The sequence below is a fragment of the Coffea eugenioides genome, chromosome 3 (assembly GCF_003713205.1).
Source record: "Coffea eugenioides isolate CCC68of chromosome 3, Ceug_1.0, whole genome shotgun sequence".
Classification (NCBI taxonomy): Eukaryota; Viridiplantae; Streptophyta; class Magnoliopsida; order Gentianales; family Rubiaceae; genus Coffea; species Coffea eugenioides.
Window position 1 is genome coordinate 1,831,816 of NC_040037.1, and position 20,632 is coordinate 1,852,447.

General features: G+C 49.4%; 1 protein-coding gene across 2 annotated transcripts; it reads right to left on the reverse strand.

Annotated features, from left to right (window-relative positions):
* Positions 1-15,524: 15,524 nt before the first annotated feature.
* LOC113765652 (probable serine/threonine-protein kinase PBL21) lies at positions 15,525-19,327 on the reverse strand. Of its 2 annotated transcripts, none has more exons than XM_027309885.1 (8): positions 19,250-19,327; positions 18,354-18,552; positions 18,044-18,276; positions 17,569-17,695; positions 17,418-17,489; positions 17,128-17,308; positions 16,872-17,004; positions 15,525-16,254 (listed from the first exon to the last, which is right to left on the reverse strand). In XM_027309885.1, exons 2-8 carry the CDS (start codon positions 18,505-18,507, stop codon positions 16,009-16,011), a joined length of 1,146 nt encoding a protein of 381 aa, XP_027165686.1. In that variant the 5' UTR covers positions 18,508-18,552; positions 19,250-19,327; the 3' UTR covers positions 15,525-16,008. The 2 variants fall into 2 exon arrangements, with proteins under 2 accessions (XP_027165686.1, XP_027165685.1); XM_027309884.1 differs by lacking the exon at positions 19,250-19,327 and adding an exon at positions 18,746-18,947.
* Between the last annotated feature and the right edge of the window lie 1,305 nt (positions 19,328-20,632).

The window sequence follows — 20,632 nt, forward strand, 5'->3', positions numbered from 1 at the left end:
AGTACTAGTCAATGAAGATGATGATGAATCCCCCAATGTTGTCCTTCCTGGGTCTCCTTGGCTTCATCGTGATGCTGTTGGTGACTCCTCCACTAGGCGTCTCCAGCAGCGGCATGCTGTACAAAGGCCTAACAATCTCAGCTCTGAACATAACGGGCCGAGTAGCGTGCTCCACATCATCCAACCCTCCGGCCAGCGCCCCCGGGATCGGCGGCGTGTTGAATCTTACCTTCACCTGCAATGGGGGTGCCACCAAACTCGGCAGCGTTCTGACTGATCCCGAAGGGTTCTTTGATTTCCTTGCAACCTTCATCGATGGCCTTGTCACCGACGATACAACGCTGCCTTGCGTGGTCACCGTGCCACTTCCTGCAAATTCCAGCTGTTCAGTTTTTCCTCCAAAAGCAGTCCTAAGAGCTACTCTTCGCATCGTTGGTGTGACTGTTAATGCTCTTCTCGGTTTGGTTTGTGTTGTCAACATTGGCGAGTTAACCAGTGCTGCTGCTGTCAACATTTAGTCCAAAATGACCCCATGGACGTGCCTGATGATGAGTGATGACCACCACGTCTTCATTCTTCGATCAACTGATCTTGTTTTGCATCATGTCAGAAACACTATTGTATACTTTAAAATTTCGAATGCTTATTTTATGTGCATCTCGTCCAGGATGATAAATAACGTATAAATGTTCATTGAATGAAGTTTGTTGAACCAGTTTATATTTATGCGCTTCGTGCAGAATCATATATAATAGTAACATGCAGCTTCATTTCTTCAGTAAGTACCATACATATACCACCAAACACAAAACCAGTTCGCTCAAAACACTAAAACGCTATATATACAAATGCTGCTATTTTCCAGTCCAGAGTTCCTTCGTGTGCTGGATTTTTGGAAGCTGTGGTTGATGATAGTATAAGATTTGTCACTAGCTCATGGTCTGGCTTTCTGAGAACTCAGGAAAATCGGGAACTGGTACTTAGATTGGCATTATCATCTGGTGTAATAGTCTAGGAATTTCCGTATGTATGTAAGAATATGCAATTTCTCAAATCACTAAAAAGTTCACACACAACACACACACACATACACATATATATATGTATGTATGTATGTATATATGCGCACTGTAATTTCACTTGAATTGTGGCGCAGTAGCTAGATCTGTACATGAAAGTTGAAACCTGTAGTGGGGCCCAGACGCACATCGGCCCGGGCCACGAACAGCCCAGTCCGACCCACGAGCTCGTACTGGAGGTGCTGGGCTACGGTTTCAGGTCGGCCCATGCGGACGCCGCCTCTCAGGCGTAGGGGCCTGATGGGCTGCGAGGTCCGCATCCTTAGGCTTGTGTCATGGAGCCCTAGGAGTCATTCACTCCAGTAAGGACTCCTTGTCCTACCAGGAAGCTACTACCTGAGCATCTATAAATACTACACAAAAGAGAGGCACAAGGTACGCTATTCGTAGCACAATCTCTACTCTTTCACTTACAAATCTTCCTCTGACTTGATCGTCGGAGTTGCCACAGGGGACCCAGCCCCGCAGCTCGCCCGCGCGCAGGTCGGACGATTCCGCTCGCTCCCTAGGCACCCGGTCAGGTCGGACCTTCACTTCGGCAGTCGCATCAATTGGCGCCGTCTGTGGGAACACGTTACTTTTCTTCGCGAATCATGCCGAAAACAAGGTCTCAGAGGAACGCTGGTGCATCTAAGGGGAAGGAGCGAAGCGCCTCCCTAAATTCTCATCGGGATCCGACACCTGAAGGAGCAGGGGCGGGGCCTTCACGGATTCCGCCTGAACAGCTGGTGCAAACGGTGGCGGCAAACCTGCCCACCTTCGAAGCGATCGTGGACTACCTCAAAGGGCAGTCGGGAGGTCAGTTCGACAAGGAGCCTAAGGTCCAAGGAGCCGACCTGTCAGAGTCCCGAACTGGGAGCCCCAATCACGGGGCCAAGCGGGCACGTCGGGAACTCACGCGAGAGCAGGTCGAGGTCGTGGAGCCATCTCACAAGAACTCCCGAACTGAGCATCCGGAGCCCGTCCGGGGGCTCTCCCCCCGGAGGGAGCGACAACAGGTACGGGACGAGCTAGACCTGATGCTCGACCCGGAGGCGGACAGGTACATTGCTTCCCCCTACCTGGTCTTATACTTAATCGCATTTGCATAGTTTCTCACAACAAGACATATCAGTTCGGCCTTATGCCGACATAAGTGAGCTAATCCCTAAGATGAAAACAGCTTATTAGCCAAATACACTAACATTAATCAAAGTCTTGACCTTGAGACGAACTGTCGTGTGCGAGCCTAACGAAAAATCCTCAGGTTGGAATTGTGCCAAGTACGAGGGACCTCTTCCCCGCTGAGGTGAGCTAACCTGCAGTATCCAGCACGGTCTGCTTCTTTCACCACATAGGGTCCTTCCCAATTTGGACCCAGCTTACCAGTGCCCTGAAGCCGACTTACGCTGTTCTTCCTCAGGACCAGGTCCCCTGGCTTAAAAGCCAGAGGCTTTACCCTAGCATTGTAGTGTCGCGCGATCTGTCCCTTATACTTGGCCATGCGTATAGCTGCTTCTTCTCTCCTTCCTTCCAGCAAGTCCAGGTTAAGACGCAGCTCCTCTTCATTGTCCTGAGCTACGAAGTTCTGAACCCTGTTCGAAGGAACACCTATCTCCGTCGGGATCACAGCCTCTGCTCCATAGGTCAGCACGAAAGGAGTCTCCTGCGTAGCAGTTCGGGGAGTGGTTCGGTAAGCCCACAGTATGGTCGGCAGTTCGTCCAACCACCCAGTTCGGGCGGACTCCATCCGTGTCTTTAAGCCGTGCAGTATGGTCCTGTTGACGTTTTCGACCTGGCCGTTTGCCTGAGGGTGGCCTACCGAGGTGAAGTGCTGCCGGATTCCGAGCTCCGTGCACCAACCTTGAAGAGCAACGTCAGCGAACTGGCGTCCGTTGTCTGAGACCAGGACATGGGGTATACCAAATCGGCAAACGATGTTTTTCCAGAGGAACTTCTGCACCGACCTGCTGCTAATGGTGATAAGGGGCTCGGCCTCCACCCATTTGGTGAAATAGTCTACAGCCACAACCACATGCTCATAACCCCCTGGAGCTCGAGGAAATGGACCCAACAGGTCGATTCCCCATTGGAAAAAAGGCCAAGGGCTCTGAAGAGGGATCATCTCCTGAGTCGGGGCGTGATGGATCGGCGCATGCAGCTGGCAGGACTTGCACCGAGTTACCAGCTCAGTCGAATCCAAGAACATGGTCGGCCAGTAGTAACCAGACAGCATTCCTTTCTTGGCCAAAACCCTCGGGCCGACGTGGTTTCCGCAGATGCCCTCGTGCAACTCACGCAGGATGTAGTTTCCCTCCTCCGGAGTAATGCACCTCAGCCACGGGCGTAGGTAGGATTTCTTGTAAAGCACCCCATTTGAGAGCTCGTATCCCCGCGACCTGAGGAGGACCCTTCGCGCCTCCACCCGGTCTTGAGGGAGCTCTCCATTAGCTAAATACCGTACAATGGGATCCATCCATGAGCTCAGTACTTGAATAACAGACAAGTCCACCTGGTCATACGCCCGATTTCTGACGACTTCCACCAAGACTTCTTTGTTCAGCGTGCCGACCGAGGTGGAAGCTAGCTTGGACAGGGCATCCGCCCTCTTATTTTGGCTCCGAGGGACCTGCTTGAGCGCGAATACTTCAAACTGGGCCCTTAGCTCATGCACTTTGGCGACGTACCTTCTTAGGGGCTCCTCCTTAACTTCGTAGCTTCCCCCTACCTGGTTGACTATCAGCTGTGAGTCGCTGTAGACTTCTATTGACTCGGCCCCCAACTTCCGAGCTATCAACATCCCTGCGACCAGGGCCTCATATTCGGACTCGTTGTTAGAGGCCCTGAAATCAAACCTCAGGGCGTAGGCCAACTCATCCCCCAGAGGGCTAGTCAGGAGGAGCCCTGCTCCGCATCCTTCCTTGCTTGACGATCCATCTACGAACAGGGTTCAGAACTTCGTAGCTCAGGACAATGAAGAGGAGCTGCGTCTTAACCTGGACTTGCTGGAAGGAAGGAGAGAAGAAGCAGCTATACGCATGGCCAAGTATAAGGGACAGATCGCGCGACACTACAATGCTAGGGTAAAGCCTCTGGCTTTTAAGCCAGGGGACCTGGTCCTGAGGAAGAACAGCGTAAGTCGGCTTCAGGGCACTGGTAAGCTGGGTCCAAATTGGGAAGGACCCTATGTGGTGAAAGAAGCAGACCGTGCTGGATACTGCAGGTTAGCTCACCTCAGCGGGGAAGAGGTCCCTCGTACTTGGCACAATTCCAACCTGAGGATTTTTCGTTAGGCTCGCACACGACAGTTCGTCTCAAGGTCAAGACTTTGATTAATGTTAGTGTATTTGGCTAATAAGCTGTTTTCATCTTAGGGATTAGCTCACTTATGTCGGCATAAGGCCGAACTGATATGTCTTGTTGTGAGAAACTATGCAAATGCGATTAAGTATAAGACAAAAGGAAGGCTGTTCATTTCATTCAATAAAAACTGTACAATGAAGAGCAGAGCTCATACAAAACGAACTACCGATAGTTCGGGTTCTACCCTAAGCCCTATTCTAGTTTTCACCCTTCTCCTCCTCCTGCTCGGATTCAGGAGTGGTCACTGGCAGCAGGGGGTCGGCAACCAGGTCGACCAGCTTCCGCCCGTGCGTATAGCCCTCCACCAGGCGGTCGAGCTGCTCCACAGCTAGGGGATTGTAGCTGGGAAAGTTTCCCAGGTCAAACCCGGGTAGCCCTAGCCCCTGCACTTCCTGCAGGGCCTGGGAATACCCGTGCTGCAGAACGGGGGTATTTAGGATGGCCAGGTCGCCCCTGAACTCCTCGGACCTAAGGAAGGTCCGCACACCCTCCTGGCTTCCCTCAGCCCTAGCTGCCTCTGCCTGAGCAGACAACCCAGCTGCCTTTTGCTGTTCCTCTTTCAGCTGGGAGGACAGCTCGGCGTTCTTCTTCAGTTCTAGCTCGAAGTTTGTGTGGACTTGCGCGAGCTGTTTCTTCAGGCCTTCAGCTTCGGCCATTGCTGCTTCGTTCTGGCTGAGCAGTTTCTCATTTGCCGCCTTTGTTTCATTCAGCAGGGGAAGCAGGCTCTCGTAGCGCTTGGCCAGCTCGGCCCCAACCAGGTTCACTTGCGCCATTCCCGTATAGAAGTAGTTGAGGAGGTCGGATGACTCCATGGCCTTGGTCAAGTTGTAGTCCCGTGGGAGGATGGCCCCGTGAGCAAGCTCCCGTGCCACCTCGGGGAACTGAGCTCGGTCATTTATGGATAGCTTCCACTGGGGGCAGAAGTGCATGGGGTGCTGGTGCGTCGTCAGCCGAGTCTGGAGGTCGAAGAGCAGGGAGCTCTGGCGTTGCCACAGGTTAGGGGGAGCTTCAGCTCGGGCTTGCTCTTCAGCGGTGCTCACGCCGTAGTGGCCGCCGTGGGCGGGCTCGGGTGTGGACCTTTCCTCCCGAGCTGGGGACGAGGGCGTCTCCACCCTGGCCCTCTTAGCAGTGGTCTTCTTTTTCTTCTTCTTTCCGGCCTCAACCGCCTTGGAGGATTGGGCGGGAGCTGGCTGAGGTATGGGAGCTGGCACTGAGCTGGCTGGGATAGCCAACGGATCCTGAGTGGTAGCTCCCGGGGTGCTGGTACCACCGATGGATAGAAGTGAGGAAAATCTCTTCACTGCACATGAAGAAGATCAGAAGGTCAGCAGATGCATAACAAAAAAAAAAAAAGAGATGAAAGACTGAGGTCCAGGTCGATTACGGGCTGTCAGCTCGTCCGGCGATAGAGATTTGTTTTCAGGCGAGGGATCTGAGGGATTAGCTCGGATCAGCCCCGCCGCCCAAAGCTGGGCATTGCTGAACTCTTTCACCTCCAGCTTCTCGTCCGAGCTGAGTAGCCGGTTGAGCTCGTTCACAGGGAGCGGGGACGGAAGTGGATCTGAGACCTGAGTCTCCGCCCTCCAGGTCAGGGGGGGGAAGCCCAGGTTCTTCACAAAGAAGAAGTAACGCTTCCAGTCTTTAATTGAGGAAGGTGCTCCCGTGAACAGTTCACGGGTGGGGGATTTTGCTCCACTTCTGCGGGCAAAGTAGAACCACCCAGGCACCTTCCCGCTGACCTTCATCTGGAAGAAGGCTCGGAACAGGTCGTGAGAAAATGGGATTTCTAAGGCACGACATAGGATAAAGAAACCTACGATGGAGCGGACGCCATTGGGAATGACCTGGGTTATGCGGATGCCCCAGAAAGTGAGGATAAAGAAAAAGAAATCAGGGATAGGCAAGCGAAGGCCAGCCGTCAGCTGGTCCCTGTAGATCGCCACGAACCCGGGAGGAGGTCGGCTGGCGACCTCTCCTGGGTGGGCAGCCCTAGGTTCAAAATGGGCTGGGATTTCGTACTTTTCTACCAGCACGTCTACGTCCTTTTGCTCCAGGGCTGGGGGGATAGTGTCGACCTCTCCGAAGTCGCCACTAGGTCCTCCCGAGGTCCCTGCTGCCGTCTGGATCGGAGCTGCCTGTTCAGCAACTCCAACTAGGGGCTGGGCAGGTCGCTCCACTGGGCTCATGTCTCTAACAGGAGGTTGGACGGAAGAAGGCGCGGGCATTGGCCCAAATGAAATTGAAGGGGAAGAACTAAAGGAATCGGAGGAGCTGCTATCTAAGAGTATGGGGCTAGACGTCCTATGCCTAGGGGCTGAGCTGGTGACGTCAGAACTATCAGAACTGTAAGAAGACATAAAAAGGAAAAGGGGAACTTACTGATGGGAGGAGATCGGATGGAAGGCTGATCTGAGGATAGCGCGAACTGACTCTGGACTCCTAAAGCTGGGCGATCCGATGAGCTCTCGGAGGAAAGAAAGTGAAACAGCGAACCTAACGAAAGGAGGGGAGGAGCGAACTGACAAAATGAAGGAAGGGGTGTGAAAATGACGCCCAAGAAGCCTATTTATAGACAACTCACAAGGCGGGAAGAGGAAGGGACGTGCATTTATTTGAACCATTATGGGGAACCGTTCCTAACCGTCGTAGCTGGCGGACGTGACGATCGAGGTGACTGACGCGAACCGACGCGACGGTTGCGTGCACCGCTCTTAGACAGGGGCCCCACACCGAGCGGACGCGATGCCAGAAAGACGGCTAGACTCACGCGCACGATCGATGACTCTAGACTAGAGGGGGGGCTAGTGTAGTGGGGCCCAGACGCACATCGGCCCGGGCCACGAACAGCCCAGTCCGACCCACGAGCTCGTACTGGAGGTGCTGGGCTACGGTTTCAGGTCGGCCCATGCGGACGCCGCCTCTCAGGCGTAGGGGCCTGATGGGCTGCGAGGTCCGCATCCTTAGGCTTGTGTCATGGAGCCCTAGGAGTCATTCACTCCAGTAAGGACTCCTTGTCCTACCAGGAAGCTACTACCTGAGCATCTATAAATACTACACAAAAGAGAGGCACAAGGTACGCTATTCATAGCACAATCTCTACTCTTTCACTTACAAATCTTCCTCTGACTTGATCGTCGGAGTTGCCACAGGGGACCCAGCCCCGCAGCTCGCCCGCGCGCAGGTCGGACGATTCCGCTCGCTCCCTAGGCACCCGGTCAGGTCGGACCTTCACTTCGGCAGTCGCATCAATTGGCGCCGTCTGTGGGAACACGTTACTTTTCTTCGCGAATCATGCCGAAAACAAGGTCTCAGAGGAACGCTGGTGCATCTAAGGGGAAGGAGCGAAGCGCCTCCCTAAATTCTCATCGGGATCCGACACCTGAAGGAGCAGGGGCGGGGCCTTCACGGATTCCGCCTGAACAGCTGGTGCAAACGGTGGCGGCAAACCTGCCCACCTTCGAAGCGATCGTGGACTACCTCAAAGGGCAGTCGGGAGGTCAGTTCGACAAGGAGCCTAAGGTCCAAGGAGCCGACCTGTCAGAGTCCCGAACTGGGAGCCCCAATCACGGGGCCAAGCGGGCACGTCGGGAACTCACGCGAGAGCAGGTCGAGGTCGTGGAGCCATCTCACAAGAACTCCCGAACTGAGCATCCGGAGCCCGTCCGGGGGCTCTCCCCCCGGAGGGAGCGACAACAGGTACGGGACGAGCTAGACCTGATGCTCGACCCGGAGGCGGACAGGTACATTGCTTCCCCCTACCTGGTCTTATACTTAATCGCATTTGCATAGTTTCTCACAACAAGACATATCAGTTCGGCCTTATGCCGACATAAGTGAGCTAATCCCTAAGATGAAAACAGCTTATTAGCCAAATACACTAACATTAATCAAAGTCTTGACCTTGAGACGAACTGTCGTGTGCGAGCCTAACGAAAAATCCTCAGGTTGGAATTGTGCCAAGTACGAGGGACCTCTTCCCCGCTGAGGTGAGCTAACCTGCAGTATCCAGCACGGTCTGCTTCTTTCACCACATAGGGTCCTTCCCAATTTGGACCCAGCTTACCAGTGCCCTGAAGCCGACTTACGCTGTTCTTCCTCAGGACCAGGTCCCCTGGCTTAAAAGCCAGAGGCTTTACCCTAGCATTGTAGTGTCGCGCGATCTGTCCCTTATACTTGGCCATGCGTATAGCTGCTTCTTCTCTCCTTCCTTCCAGCAAGTCCAGGTTAAGACGCAGCTCCTCTTCATTGTCCTGAGCTACGAAGTTCTGAACCCTGTTCGAAGGAACACCTATCTCCGTCGGGATCACAGCCTCTGCTCCATAGGTCAGCACGAAAGGAGTCTCCTGCGTAGCAGTTCGGGGAGTGGTTCGGTAAGCCCACAGTATGGTCGGCAGTTCGTCCAACCACCCAGTTCGGGCGGACTCCATCCGTGTCTTTAAGCCGTGCAGTATGGTCCTGTTGACGTTTTCGACCTGGCCGTTTGCCTGAGGGTGGCCTACCGAGGTGAAGTGCTGCCGGATTCCGAGCTCCGTGCACCAACCTTGAAGAGCAACGTCAGCGAACTGGCGTCCGTTGTCTGAGACCAGGACATGGGGTATACCAAATCGGCAAACGATGTTTTTCCAGAGGAACTTCTGCACCGACCTGCTGCTAATGGTGATAAGGGGCTCGGCCTCCACCCATTTGGTGAAATAGTCTACAGCCACAACCACATGCTCATAACCCCCTGGAGCTCGAGGAAATGGACCCAACAGGTCGATTCCCCATTGGAAAAAAGGCCAAGGGCTCTGAAGAGGGATCATCTCCTGAGTCGGGGCGTGATGGATCGGCGCATGCAGCTGGCAGGACTTGCACCGAGTTACCAGCTCAGTCGAATCCAAGAACATGGTCGGCCAGTAGTAACCAGACAGCATTCCTTTCTTGGCCAAAACCCTCGGGCCGACGTGGTTTCCGCAGATGCCCTCGTGCAACTCACGCAGGATGTAGTTTCCCTCCTCCGGAGTAATGCACCTCAGCCACGGGCGTAGGTAGGATTTCTTGTAAAGCACCCCATTTGAGAGCTCGTATCCCCGCGACCTGAGGAGGACCCTTCGCGCCTCCACCCGGTCTTGAGGGAGCTCTCCATTAGCTAAATACCGTACAATGGGATCCATCCATGAGCTCAGTACTTGAATAACAGACAAGTCCACCTGGTCATACGCCCGATTTCTGACGACTTCCACCAAGACTTCTTTGTTCAGCGTGCCGACCGAGGTGGAAGCTAGCTTGGACAGGGCATCCGCCCTCTTATTTTGGCTCCGAGGGACCTGCTTGAGCGCGAATACTTCAAACTGGGCCCTTAGCTCATGCACTTTGGCGACGTACCTTCTTAGGGGCTCCTCCTTAACTTCGTAGCTTCCCCCTACCTGGTTGACTATCAGCTGTGAGTCGCTGTAGACTTCTATTGACTCGGCCCCCAACTTCCGAGCTATCAACATCCCTGCGACCAGGGCCTCATATTCGGACTCGTTGTTAGAGGCCCTGAAATCAAACCTCAGGGCGTAGGCCAACTCATCCCCCAGAGGGCTAGTCAGGAGGAGCCCTGCTCCGCATCCTTCCTTGCTTGACGATCCATCTACGAACAGGGTTCAGAACTTCGTAGCTCAGGACAATGAAGAGGAGCTGCGTCTTAACCTGGACTTGCTGGAAGGAAGGAGAGAAGAAGCAGCTATACGCATGGCCAAGTATAAGGGACAGATCGCGCGACACTACAATGCTAGGGTAAAGCCTCTGGCTTTTAAGCCAGGGGACCTGGTCCTGAGGAAGAACAGCGTAAGTCGGCTTCAGGGCACTGGTAAGCTGGGTCCAAATTGGGAAGGACCCTATGTGGTGAAAGAAGCAGACCGTGCTGGATACTGCAGGTTAGCTCACCTCAGCGGGGAAGAGGTCCCTCGTACTTGGCACAATTCCAACCTGAGGATTTTTCGTTAGGCTCGCACACGACAGTTCGTCTCAAGGTCAAGACTTTGATTAATGTTAGTGTATTTGGCTAATAAGCTGTTTTCATCTTAGGGATTAGCTCACTTATGTCGGCATAAGGCCGAACTGATATGTCTTGTTGTGAGAAACTATGCAAATGCGATTAAGTATAAGACAAAAGGAAGGCTGTTCATTTCATTCAATAAAAACTGTACAATGAAGAGCAGAGCTCATACAAAACGAACTACCGATAGTTCGGGTTCTACCCTAAGCCCTATTCTAGTTTTCACCCTTCTCCTCCTCCTGCTCGGATTCAGGAGTGGTCACTGGCAGCAGGGGGTCGGCAACCAGGTCGACCAGCTTCCGCCCGTGCGTATAGCCCTCCACCAGGCGGTCGAGCTGCTCCACAGCTAGGGGATTGTAGCTGGGAAAGTTTCCCAGGTCAAACCCGGGTAGCCCTAGCCCCTGCACTTCCTGCAGGGCCTGGGAATACCCGTGCTGCAGAACGGGGGTATTTAGGATGGCCAGGTCGCCCCTGAACTCCTCGGACCTAAGGAAGGTCCGCACACCCTCCTGGCTTCCCTCAGCCCTAGCTGCCTCTGCCTGAGCAGACAACCCAGCTGCCTTTTGCTGTTCCTCTTTCAGCTGGGAGGACAGCTCGGCGTTCTTCTTCAGTTCTAGCTCGAAGTTTGTGTGGACTTGCGCGAGCTGTTTCTTCAGGCCTTCAGCTTCGGCCATTGCTGCTTCGTTCTGGCTGAGCAGTTTCTCATTTGCCGCCTTTGTTTCATTCAGCAGGGGAAGCAGGCTCTCGTAGCGCTTGGCCAGCTCGGCCCCAACCAGGTTCACTTGCGCCATTCCCGTATAGAAGTAGTTGAGGAGGTCGGATGACTCCATGGCCTTGGTCAAGTTGTAGTCCCGTGGGAGGATGGCCCCGTGAGCAAGCTCCCGTGCCACCTCGGGGAACTGAGCTCGGTCATTTATGGATAGCTTCCACTGGGGGCAGAAGTGCATGGGGTGCTGGTGCGTCGTCAGCCGAGTCTGGAGGTCGAAGAGCAGGGAGCTCTGGCGTTGCCACAGGTTAGGGGGAGCTTCAGCTCGGGCTTGCTCTTCAGCGGTGCTCACGCCGTAGTGGCCGCCGTGGGCGGGCTCGGGTGTGGACCTTTCCTCCCGAGCTGGGGACGAGGGCGTCTCCACCCTGGCCCTCTTAGCAGTGGTCTTCTTTTTCTTCTTCTTTCCGGCCTCAACCGCCTTGGAGGATTGGGCGGGAGCTGGCTGAGGTATGGGAGCTGGCACTGAGCTGGCTGGGATAGCCAACGGATCCTGAGTGGTAGCTCCCGGGGTGCTGGTACCACCGATGGATAGAAGTGAGGAAAATCTCTTCACTGCACATGAAGAAGATCAGAAGGTCAGCAGATGCATAACAAAAAAAAAAAAAGAGATGAAAGACTGAGGTCCAGGTCGATTACGGGCTGTCAGCTCGTCCGGCGATAGAGATTTGTTTTCAGGCGAGGGATCTGAGGGATTAGCTCGGATCAGCCCCGCCGCCCAAAGCTGGGCATTGCTGAACTCTTTCACCTCCAGCTTCTCGTCCGAGCTGAGTAGCCGGTTGAGCTCGTTCACAGGGAGCGGGGACGGAAGTGGATCTGAGACCTGAGTCTCCGCCCTCCAGGTCAGGGGGGGGAAGCCCAGGTTCTTCACAAAGAAGAAGTAACGCTTCCAGTCTTTAATTGAGGAAGGTGCTCCCGTGAACAGTTCACGGGTGGGGGATTTTGCTCCACTTCTGCGGGCAAAGTAGAACCACCCAGGCACCTTCCCGCTGACCTTCATCTGGAAGAAGGCTCGGAACAGGTCGTGAGAAAATGGGATTTCTAAGGCACGACATAGGATAAAGAAACCTACGATGGAGCGGACGCCATTGGGAATGACCTGGGTTATGCGGATGCCCCAGAAAGTGAGGATAAAGAAAAAGAAATCAGGGATAGGCAAGCGAAGGCCAGCCGTCAGCTGGTCCCTGTAGATCGCCACGAACCCGGGAGGAGGTCGGCTGGCGACCTCTCCTGGGTGGGCAGCCCTAGGTTCAAAATGGGCTGGGATTTCGTACTTTTCTACCAGCACGTCTACGTCCTTTTGCTCCAGGGCTGGGGGGATAGTGTCGACCTCTCCGAAGTCGCCACTAGGTCTTCCCGAGGTCCCTGCTGCCGTCTGGATCGGAGCTGCCTGTTCAGCAACTCCAACTAGGGGCTGGGCAGGTCGCTCCACTGGGCTCATGTCTCTAACAGGAGGTTGGACGGAAGAAGGCGCGGGCATTGGCCCAAATGAAATTGAAGGGGAAGAACTAAAGGAATCGGAGGAGCTGCTATCTAAGAGTATGGGGCTAGACGTCCTATGCCTAGGGGCTGAGCTGGTGACGTCAGAACTATCAGAACTGTAAGAAGACATAAAAAGGAAAAGGGGAACTTACTGATGGGAGGAGATCGGATGGAAGGCTGATCTGAGGATAGCGCGAACTGACTCTGGACTCCTAAAGCTGGGCGATCCGATGAGCTCTCGGAGGAAAGAAAGTGAAACAGCGAACCTAACGAAAGGAGGGGAGGAGCGAACTGACAAAATGAAGGAAGGGGTGTGAAAATGACGCCCAAGAAGCCTATTTATAGACAACTCACAAGGCGGGAAGAGGAAGGGACGTGCATTTATTTGAACCATTATGGGGAACCGTTCCTAACCGTCGTAGCTGGCGGACGTGACGATCGAGGTGACTGACGCGAACCGACGCGACGGTTGCGTGCACCGCTCTTAGACAGGGGCCCCACACCGAGCGGACGCGATGCCAGAAAGACGGCTAGACTCACGCGCACGATCGATGACTCTAGACTAGAGGGGGGGCTAGTGTAGTGGGGCCCAGACGCACATCGGCCCGGGCCACGAACAGCCCAGTCCGACCCACGAGCTCGTACTGGAGGTGCTGGGCTACGGTTTCAGGTCGGCCCATGCGGACGCCGCCTCTCAGGCGTAGGGGCCTGATGGGCTGCGAGGTCCGCATCCTTAGGCTTGTGTCATGGAGCCCTAGGAGTCATTCACTCCAGTAAGGACTCCTTGTCCTACCAGGAAGCTACTACCTGAGCATCTATAAATACTACACAAAAGAGAGGCACAAGGTACGCTATTCGTAGCACAATCTCTACTCTTTCACTTACAAATCTTCCTCTGACTTGATCGTCGGAGTTGCCACAGGGGACCCAGCCCCGCAGCTCGCCCGCGCGCAGGTCGGACGATTCCGCTCGCTCCCTAGGCACCCGGTCAGGTCGGACCTTCACTTCGGCAGTCGCATCAAAACCCTTTTATTGTAATTTATGAAACTGGTGATAGAGAATTAGAGTTTTAACTTTTAACTAGACTCAAAGTATCTCCACCATGTATCTAGAGTAGCTTCTTTTAGCATGCAACACTATACAGTTGCCTAGGGGACTAGAGTCTTACCAAGAAAAAAGCGAACTTTCGTCATTAGTGTAGAGGATTGCCAATTAATTCCTCCCTCCCCACCAACAAACATGGAAGAAAAATCCCATACAATGTGATTATAGAAGCCTAGATTTTGCGTAACTTAATGTGTTTGATCTCTTCTAAAACTCTTCGAAGGAAGCATATATGAATAAAGGCCAAACACCATACTATTGCCTAGCTATCGCTCTTATATATCTCCCTTCCTAATTCCTTGCATGCAGTATCGCTCTTATAAGACGAGCATGAACGGAGAAACAAGTGATGTTAAAAATCGTGATGATACCAAAAGGATCCGTCGTCAAATCATCAAATGTTCAGAAGAGGCAGTAAGATATCTATGGCAATAAGATATATCATGTCATAGAGTAAAAACACAAATTCGAAGGACTGGCAGGATATGTACATCAGCAAACTTGTTCCTCCCAAGCAAAATGAACACAAACTAGTTAGTTCCTAAACAATGTTAGCATCTAAACATAGCGCTAAACACAAAATTCCAGACACAAGCACTTAACAAGCCAAATTTTATCCAAAAATCCTTCCACAGGCCTGTCAACTGCATGGCTGCGAAAGAAAAGACTCCATATATGCCCCAGTGAGCCCAACTGTTTGAACATGTTCGAATGCCCGGTCAATACCTTACAATCCCCTGAAGATGCTGCTCCAGCTGCAGCCATCACCCCATCACCATCTGTTTGTGATAACTCTACAACCATCGAGCAAACTGGATTTACGGACCCCAAGTCCTGGATATACTTCTTCCCCATTTTCTTCAGACCCACATTACCCAAAACATGAACAAGAGAATCAGGAAGACAACCCGGCTGTCACATCCTTCAGCACTGAAAGCGCCAACGCGTTGTCAACAGCAATGGACACAGAGTCAAAAGTGGCATTCAGGAATTCTTGACGGCTCTCCCCTTGATGAAATACAGGAACGATGGTCACCCAAAGCGGGTTCTGGTGGAAATGAGCAACCGTCACCAGATTAGTGTAGTCCAGTGCATGATTCTCAGACGGGTTCGCGATTTTCAATTTGATAACCCACACTGCTGTGATATTATAGGCTGTAGAGATAATGTACGGGCTGGAAACCAAATCAAACTTGACCGGATCAGCACTGTCTGAGTAGATGGCGTACTAGGGGACGATAACAAAGCCTGGTACGATAATTGATGCTAATGCCAGAAAGGAGTGTCGCAGCACCAAGAATCCCACGCAGCCCAGAGAAACCAAGGTTGCAGACATGGAGACGGGGCTCAAGTTTCTTGGCATCAGCAAGAGCAGCAGTTTCTTGATCAGTTTTTTTAGTTCCGTCTTGGTTCGACTTGATGTGTACTGTTTCTTGTAATTATGCTTAAAATTTTGAGAGCTAAACTTCAGATATAAACTTTCTATTTAAGTGATTCTTCCCCCACCTTCTTGATGACTCAATTCGGTAAGCTTTTAAGTTAGACACGAAATATTTTATCAATCAAATTGTGCCATTTGTCAACATTTATCTAATGTTAACACATGTTGGACTTTATTTCTGTGCAGATACTGTTAATCGGATTGTCCATATATTCAATGTATAATCTAGTAATTGATTGTAAGCATTAGATCGGTGAAAGCATATGTGTCCACTCAAATTAAACAGCCCTGTGAAAATATTATTTTCATCATTCACATAACCAATCATTACAAAGTCTTCACAATGAATATATCCAACAGTTGTTTCCTCATAATTTGGTGGAAGATGCAGTAGCAGGACCTAGAGCTAGAGACTAATGAAACAACATGAACATTTGGAATTGAAGTTTTTACTGATTCAACACTGTTATTTCTGTTGAACCAATTACTCACACAACTCTAGAGTGAAACAAAGGGGTTGATAACTCAATATACTTCTAGCCTATTGCAACAATATCAATTACAATTGATTTGAGCCTCTTTTCTGGCCCTGATTTCTGTCTCAGAATCTCCTCTGAAAGAGATATGTTGTAGAAAAATGATCCAAACTTTGCTTGCTGGCTTCTTTTTTGCTAATTCCAGAATGCCTGCTTCGACGATGATCGACTTCACTGATACATATTTCTTTATTTCCTTTTCCACATTCTTCTTTCACATCTTTGCTTGTGACATTGTTTTAATTTGTGAATAGTTGGCTTCCCAGAGTGACTATTGTACCTTCACCTACTACTGTTGTAAGCATGATCTCTTTCTCCAGTATCTGATCAAGCTCTATGGCTACCATCTCCATAGTTGGCCTCAATCTTCCCGGAAAGCTCATGCATCGCAACATCAGTCTGATCAAATCCCTCATGCCCTCCTCTGTAAAGCTCCCAACTAGCCGATGATCAACCATGTTGTTTGAATCCAGATGCCTTTCAACCTAGGTTTATACACAGGGAGTTTTTAACATTATAATGCAATTCTTATGCAAGTGTTTGGTGCAATTATTGTGGTACAGTTACGGTTTTCCTTATTTTAGCATCACATATGTATGTGCAGAAGTCTGTACAAGTATTGTGTTTGGTGCCTTTTTTGTTTTTTTGGGCTTAGAAAGTATGTGCAAGAGAATTAGACCTGGGTACAACTAAATAATCTGAATTGGCTGATAAAAATGCGTGAAGTTATATATCAACACTTCACTAGTTAAATAGTCAAGATCATCCAAGTTTAATTTCTTATTAAGACTTCTACCCTATGCTTGGGATCTGCATCACAATCGCAATGGAAGAATTTCCTAAAGTTGCCCTAATCATAAATATTTGCCCGCTATTCCCTTTAGTGAAGAAGAAAATGGTCAAGAAATAACTTTCAGAGGGCTTTCCACTTTTTCCCTGTTGATTTATATGCATTAGTGAATATTGACTTATAACGTCAATGAAGTCCTGCAGTCTCAAAACCCGAGAAACTTTTCAAGTTTTTTACCACAAAATCCTTAACCATCCAGAACAATCGCATCTCTTCTTTGCACTTGAATTAGTGAACATTGCTCTTACATACCCATGTCACTACGCTTTCACTGGATCCGAAGGCGCCCATATGAGAAGCATCCATTCCAGTTATGAGCTCCAATAGAAATACGCCAAAGCTGTACACATCACTTGTTTCAAAAAATCTACCCATTTTGACCATCCTAGACAACGGAATATGTATTGAATAAATCAGTATCAAAGACAATTTCATCATTGAAATATGCAGTTCTTCCCTGTAAGTGTTGAAACTAAATAAAAAGTTTGGCCAGAAGAGTTCAGTTTACTCTGGATCTCTGAAAGCATTGGCACTTGTGGAAGATGGACCTGCAAATTCAAATTTCCCCAGTAATATTGAGAGCCCTGCATCTGCAACTTTAGCAGTGAAGTTCTCATCAACCAAGACATTGGCTGTCTTGAAGTTTCCATGCACTAAGGGAGGGATTTGGCCATGCAAATAGCATAAACCTGAAATGGAATACGGTTGTCATTTTCTATCTGCAGGTAACTTCTTGGAAAATGAAGGCGTCAGTACGAGAAAAGCTTAATGATGCTATAAGTTTCCAAAAAAGGATACCTTTTGCTGCCCCAAGAGCTATAGACAGCCTTTGCCTAAATTCCAGTTTTGGCATTCCTTCTTTTCCAGTGTCTGCCAAAACAAGTTCGTATGACATACATAAATACATCTGAAAATCGAGATATATGCACCTTGAGTACAAAAATTTTACCATATAAATGGTTACAGATGCTGCCATTTGGTAAATATTCAAAAATTAGCATTTGGTAGCTACCATCCTGGAAGTAGCCAAGAAGTGTAACAAGGTTCCTGTGATGAATTCTTGATAAGCCAATCACCTGTCATCATAATTTCAATCAGGCAAGAATAAAAAATAAATCAATTTCAAGGGTAAATTTTGACACTCCATGTTACAGGAATTGAGGAAACTTGTCCACATGGCACACAAGGAATCCATATTATTCTGTCAGATAATTATTAGGCACCAGATTCATGCATTGCTTCGGAACTGAAAACTTGAAAAGGTGTAGACAACAAGATGAAATTGAGGACCACTAGTTATATTCTTTATACACTCGAGATAAATTTATCCTAAAAATATGGACAGTTGATGAGGTGCATGCTGAAGAAATATTGGAGACAAATATTATCTTGGCTTTGAGTTTCATACTGTAACTTTGTTTTACCTCTTCAACAAATTCTCGTCTAGGAGCACCAGTCAGCCTCTTGACAGCCACAACAGTACCATCACAAAGCAATCCTTTATAGACCAGACCAAGGCTTCCACATCCAATGAGATTGCCCTCATCAAAATTTCTGGTAGCTTGTTCCAATTCTTCCAATCTGAATTGCCTTGCTTCCTGTGGTCCCGCTAGAGGTGGCGATGTGGACGAACTGGCTCCACCTCTTTTCAACTCCACTATATTGCTTTTGAGCAGCAAGTTAGAGGAAGAAGAATGGCAAGAGATTGAAAATTCCTCTATGTTTGACAATTACCTACTGCAGATGGATCTGAAGAACCCGTCTCTGAGTTCTTATTTGACGGCTTTTGACAATGTGAAATGCAGAACCAAAAAATCAAGCTGATTACCACCAAGAATGCTAGAATTCCTCCAACACCTCCAACTATGGCTGCAATTGAAGTTGCCATGCAGTAAAGAATCCACACCTTCCTCAGGAGATCTGCACATTGAACCTGTGATATGAAATGAATCTGTAAATAGATTTCCCAGGTCATGATCATGAACATGATTTAGTAACTGTCATCGTCTTAAAAATTAGCAACTTCTACCTCTAAAATAATGAAAGAAATCAGAACTGGCCCTAACTCTAAAGTAGAGAAGTTTCTTGACACTTGCTTCTCCTAAATTACCAAGTTCTTAAAGTACCTCGTTATGATAACAATCCCCAGAACCGCAAACTGGCTGATACTAAGTCTATAAATTTGGGGAACAGCAGCTATGGAAAGGAGCAATGCTGCCATTTCTTTTTACCAGAGACAACTCATATGCATTTCAATGTACCCCACTTCAATTGTCGTCCATGTCTTTGCATATTATCAACAGCATGGAAACTAGGGAATCTAGTAAATAGGACGCATCATCCTTTCTTAGCAAAAGAATCCATTGATTGTGTTATATTCTCCAAGCTGACTGCAGCTTTTTCTTTTTTCTTGTTCACTTTTTACCCTTGTTCCCACTTCCGAGTAGTTTTTTGGGGAAATTTCGATTGTGAAGGTAAAGGTGGTGAAAAGCGTAAGTGAAAAGAGAAGAAAAATTGAACATGATGTCAGTTCATTGCTCTTGCCCACCGACTCACTTGAACTAATCAATGTAGCATCATAGATTCCTTACATACCTGACAAAAATATTTGTACTTAAAAGTTTCAGTACCTTTTAATCTGAGCAGAATGACCAGCGCTGCCGCAAAATACTGACTTCGCCACTTGGATTGTGTTTACAGCATATTATTGATATCTGTCAAGTAATTCCACATGGTGCATTTTATTCGCAGAATACCACGTAGACAAAACAATTAGAATATACTTGTGTTAATATCCGTACAGGAAAGATGTGGCCAAAAGTTGGATGCCCATGTGAGGTGCTCTAACTCTAAGTGGGCTGTAAAGTTTGATTTTTACTAGGACGTGGACACTGACCGAGTCTGATTTTCTGTCGAACAGACAATGCAAGACATATAATTATTGAATGGGATCGAGAGAAAGGTAGCTATCATTCCATGAAATCCCAATCTTTTCATTTCATTCACTATATCTGCCTTTTCGCACCCCCCCTCCCCCTTCCCCCCTCTTTTTTTCTTTTTTTGTCATCTGACCTGGAAAGATGAGGGTGATCGGTTATTACTCCCTGATACAGGACGAGTCCATTCTTGATCATCACGACAGAAAAGCCAACGAGGCATCACAATAGCAAGACACATAGGCTTTCAACTTCGGGGCAGGATGTCATTGTTCTGCTTTCCAGTGTATTAGTGACGGATGGAGATGAAGTATTTGTAGTTTACCCTGGTATGAATATGATGGCCTTTGTGGGATTTATATTTTTTGAAAAATGTTAAAGAGTTTGAGCTGTGAAGTGTGAGATAACGAGGGGGAAGATTGTCTAGCTGTACAGTTCTGTTGTCACTCCCTCTCCTACTGTCTACTGTCCCATTTGTTTGTTTTGTATCTTTCCCTGAGTTTGTTTTCGTCAGAGTTGGGCTGTAAAGCAGAAGGGGAATGGTGGAAGAGGGGTTGTCATGTTCTGAAGGACTCTAGGCTGAATGCAAGTGAGGCCTCTGTTCTTTCTTTCTCTCTCGAACACTGAAAGAGATTGATATTGTGGGGGAAAGGGTCGATATCTCAGACAGGATATCATTTGGATCTGCTGTCTGTGTCCTTGGAAGCAAGTGGGGATGTTTGTTTTATAGGCTTTTTGTGGTACAAAGATTGTTCTTCCTCAACACCTCTCTTGTGTTTCATTAGCTTTTGTGCTTTTTGGTTGCACTAGCATTTTATGCTGTTGAATTAATGAAAGGAGTCCCCCCCAAATTTCACTTTGTAAATCGCTTGATGATTTCCTCATCTGCAAGTTTGGTGTGGTAGATTACCTAAGTTAAGTGGCGGGGTGGCAAGTGGCAAATGGCAATAATCTCATCATCAAGTGCTCTGGTCTTGTGATGGTGGACCATTTGATGTGAATGACTGCAACACATACGTCCAACTAAATCCTACCGGTTAAGATTGTAGCCTTGTTCTCCTTTGTTGTACGACTTGG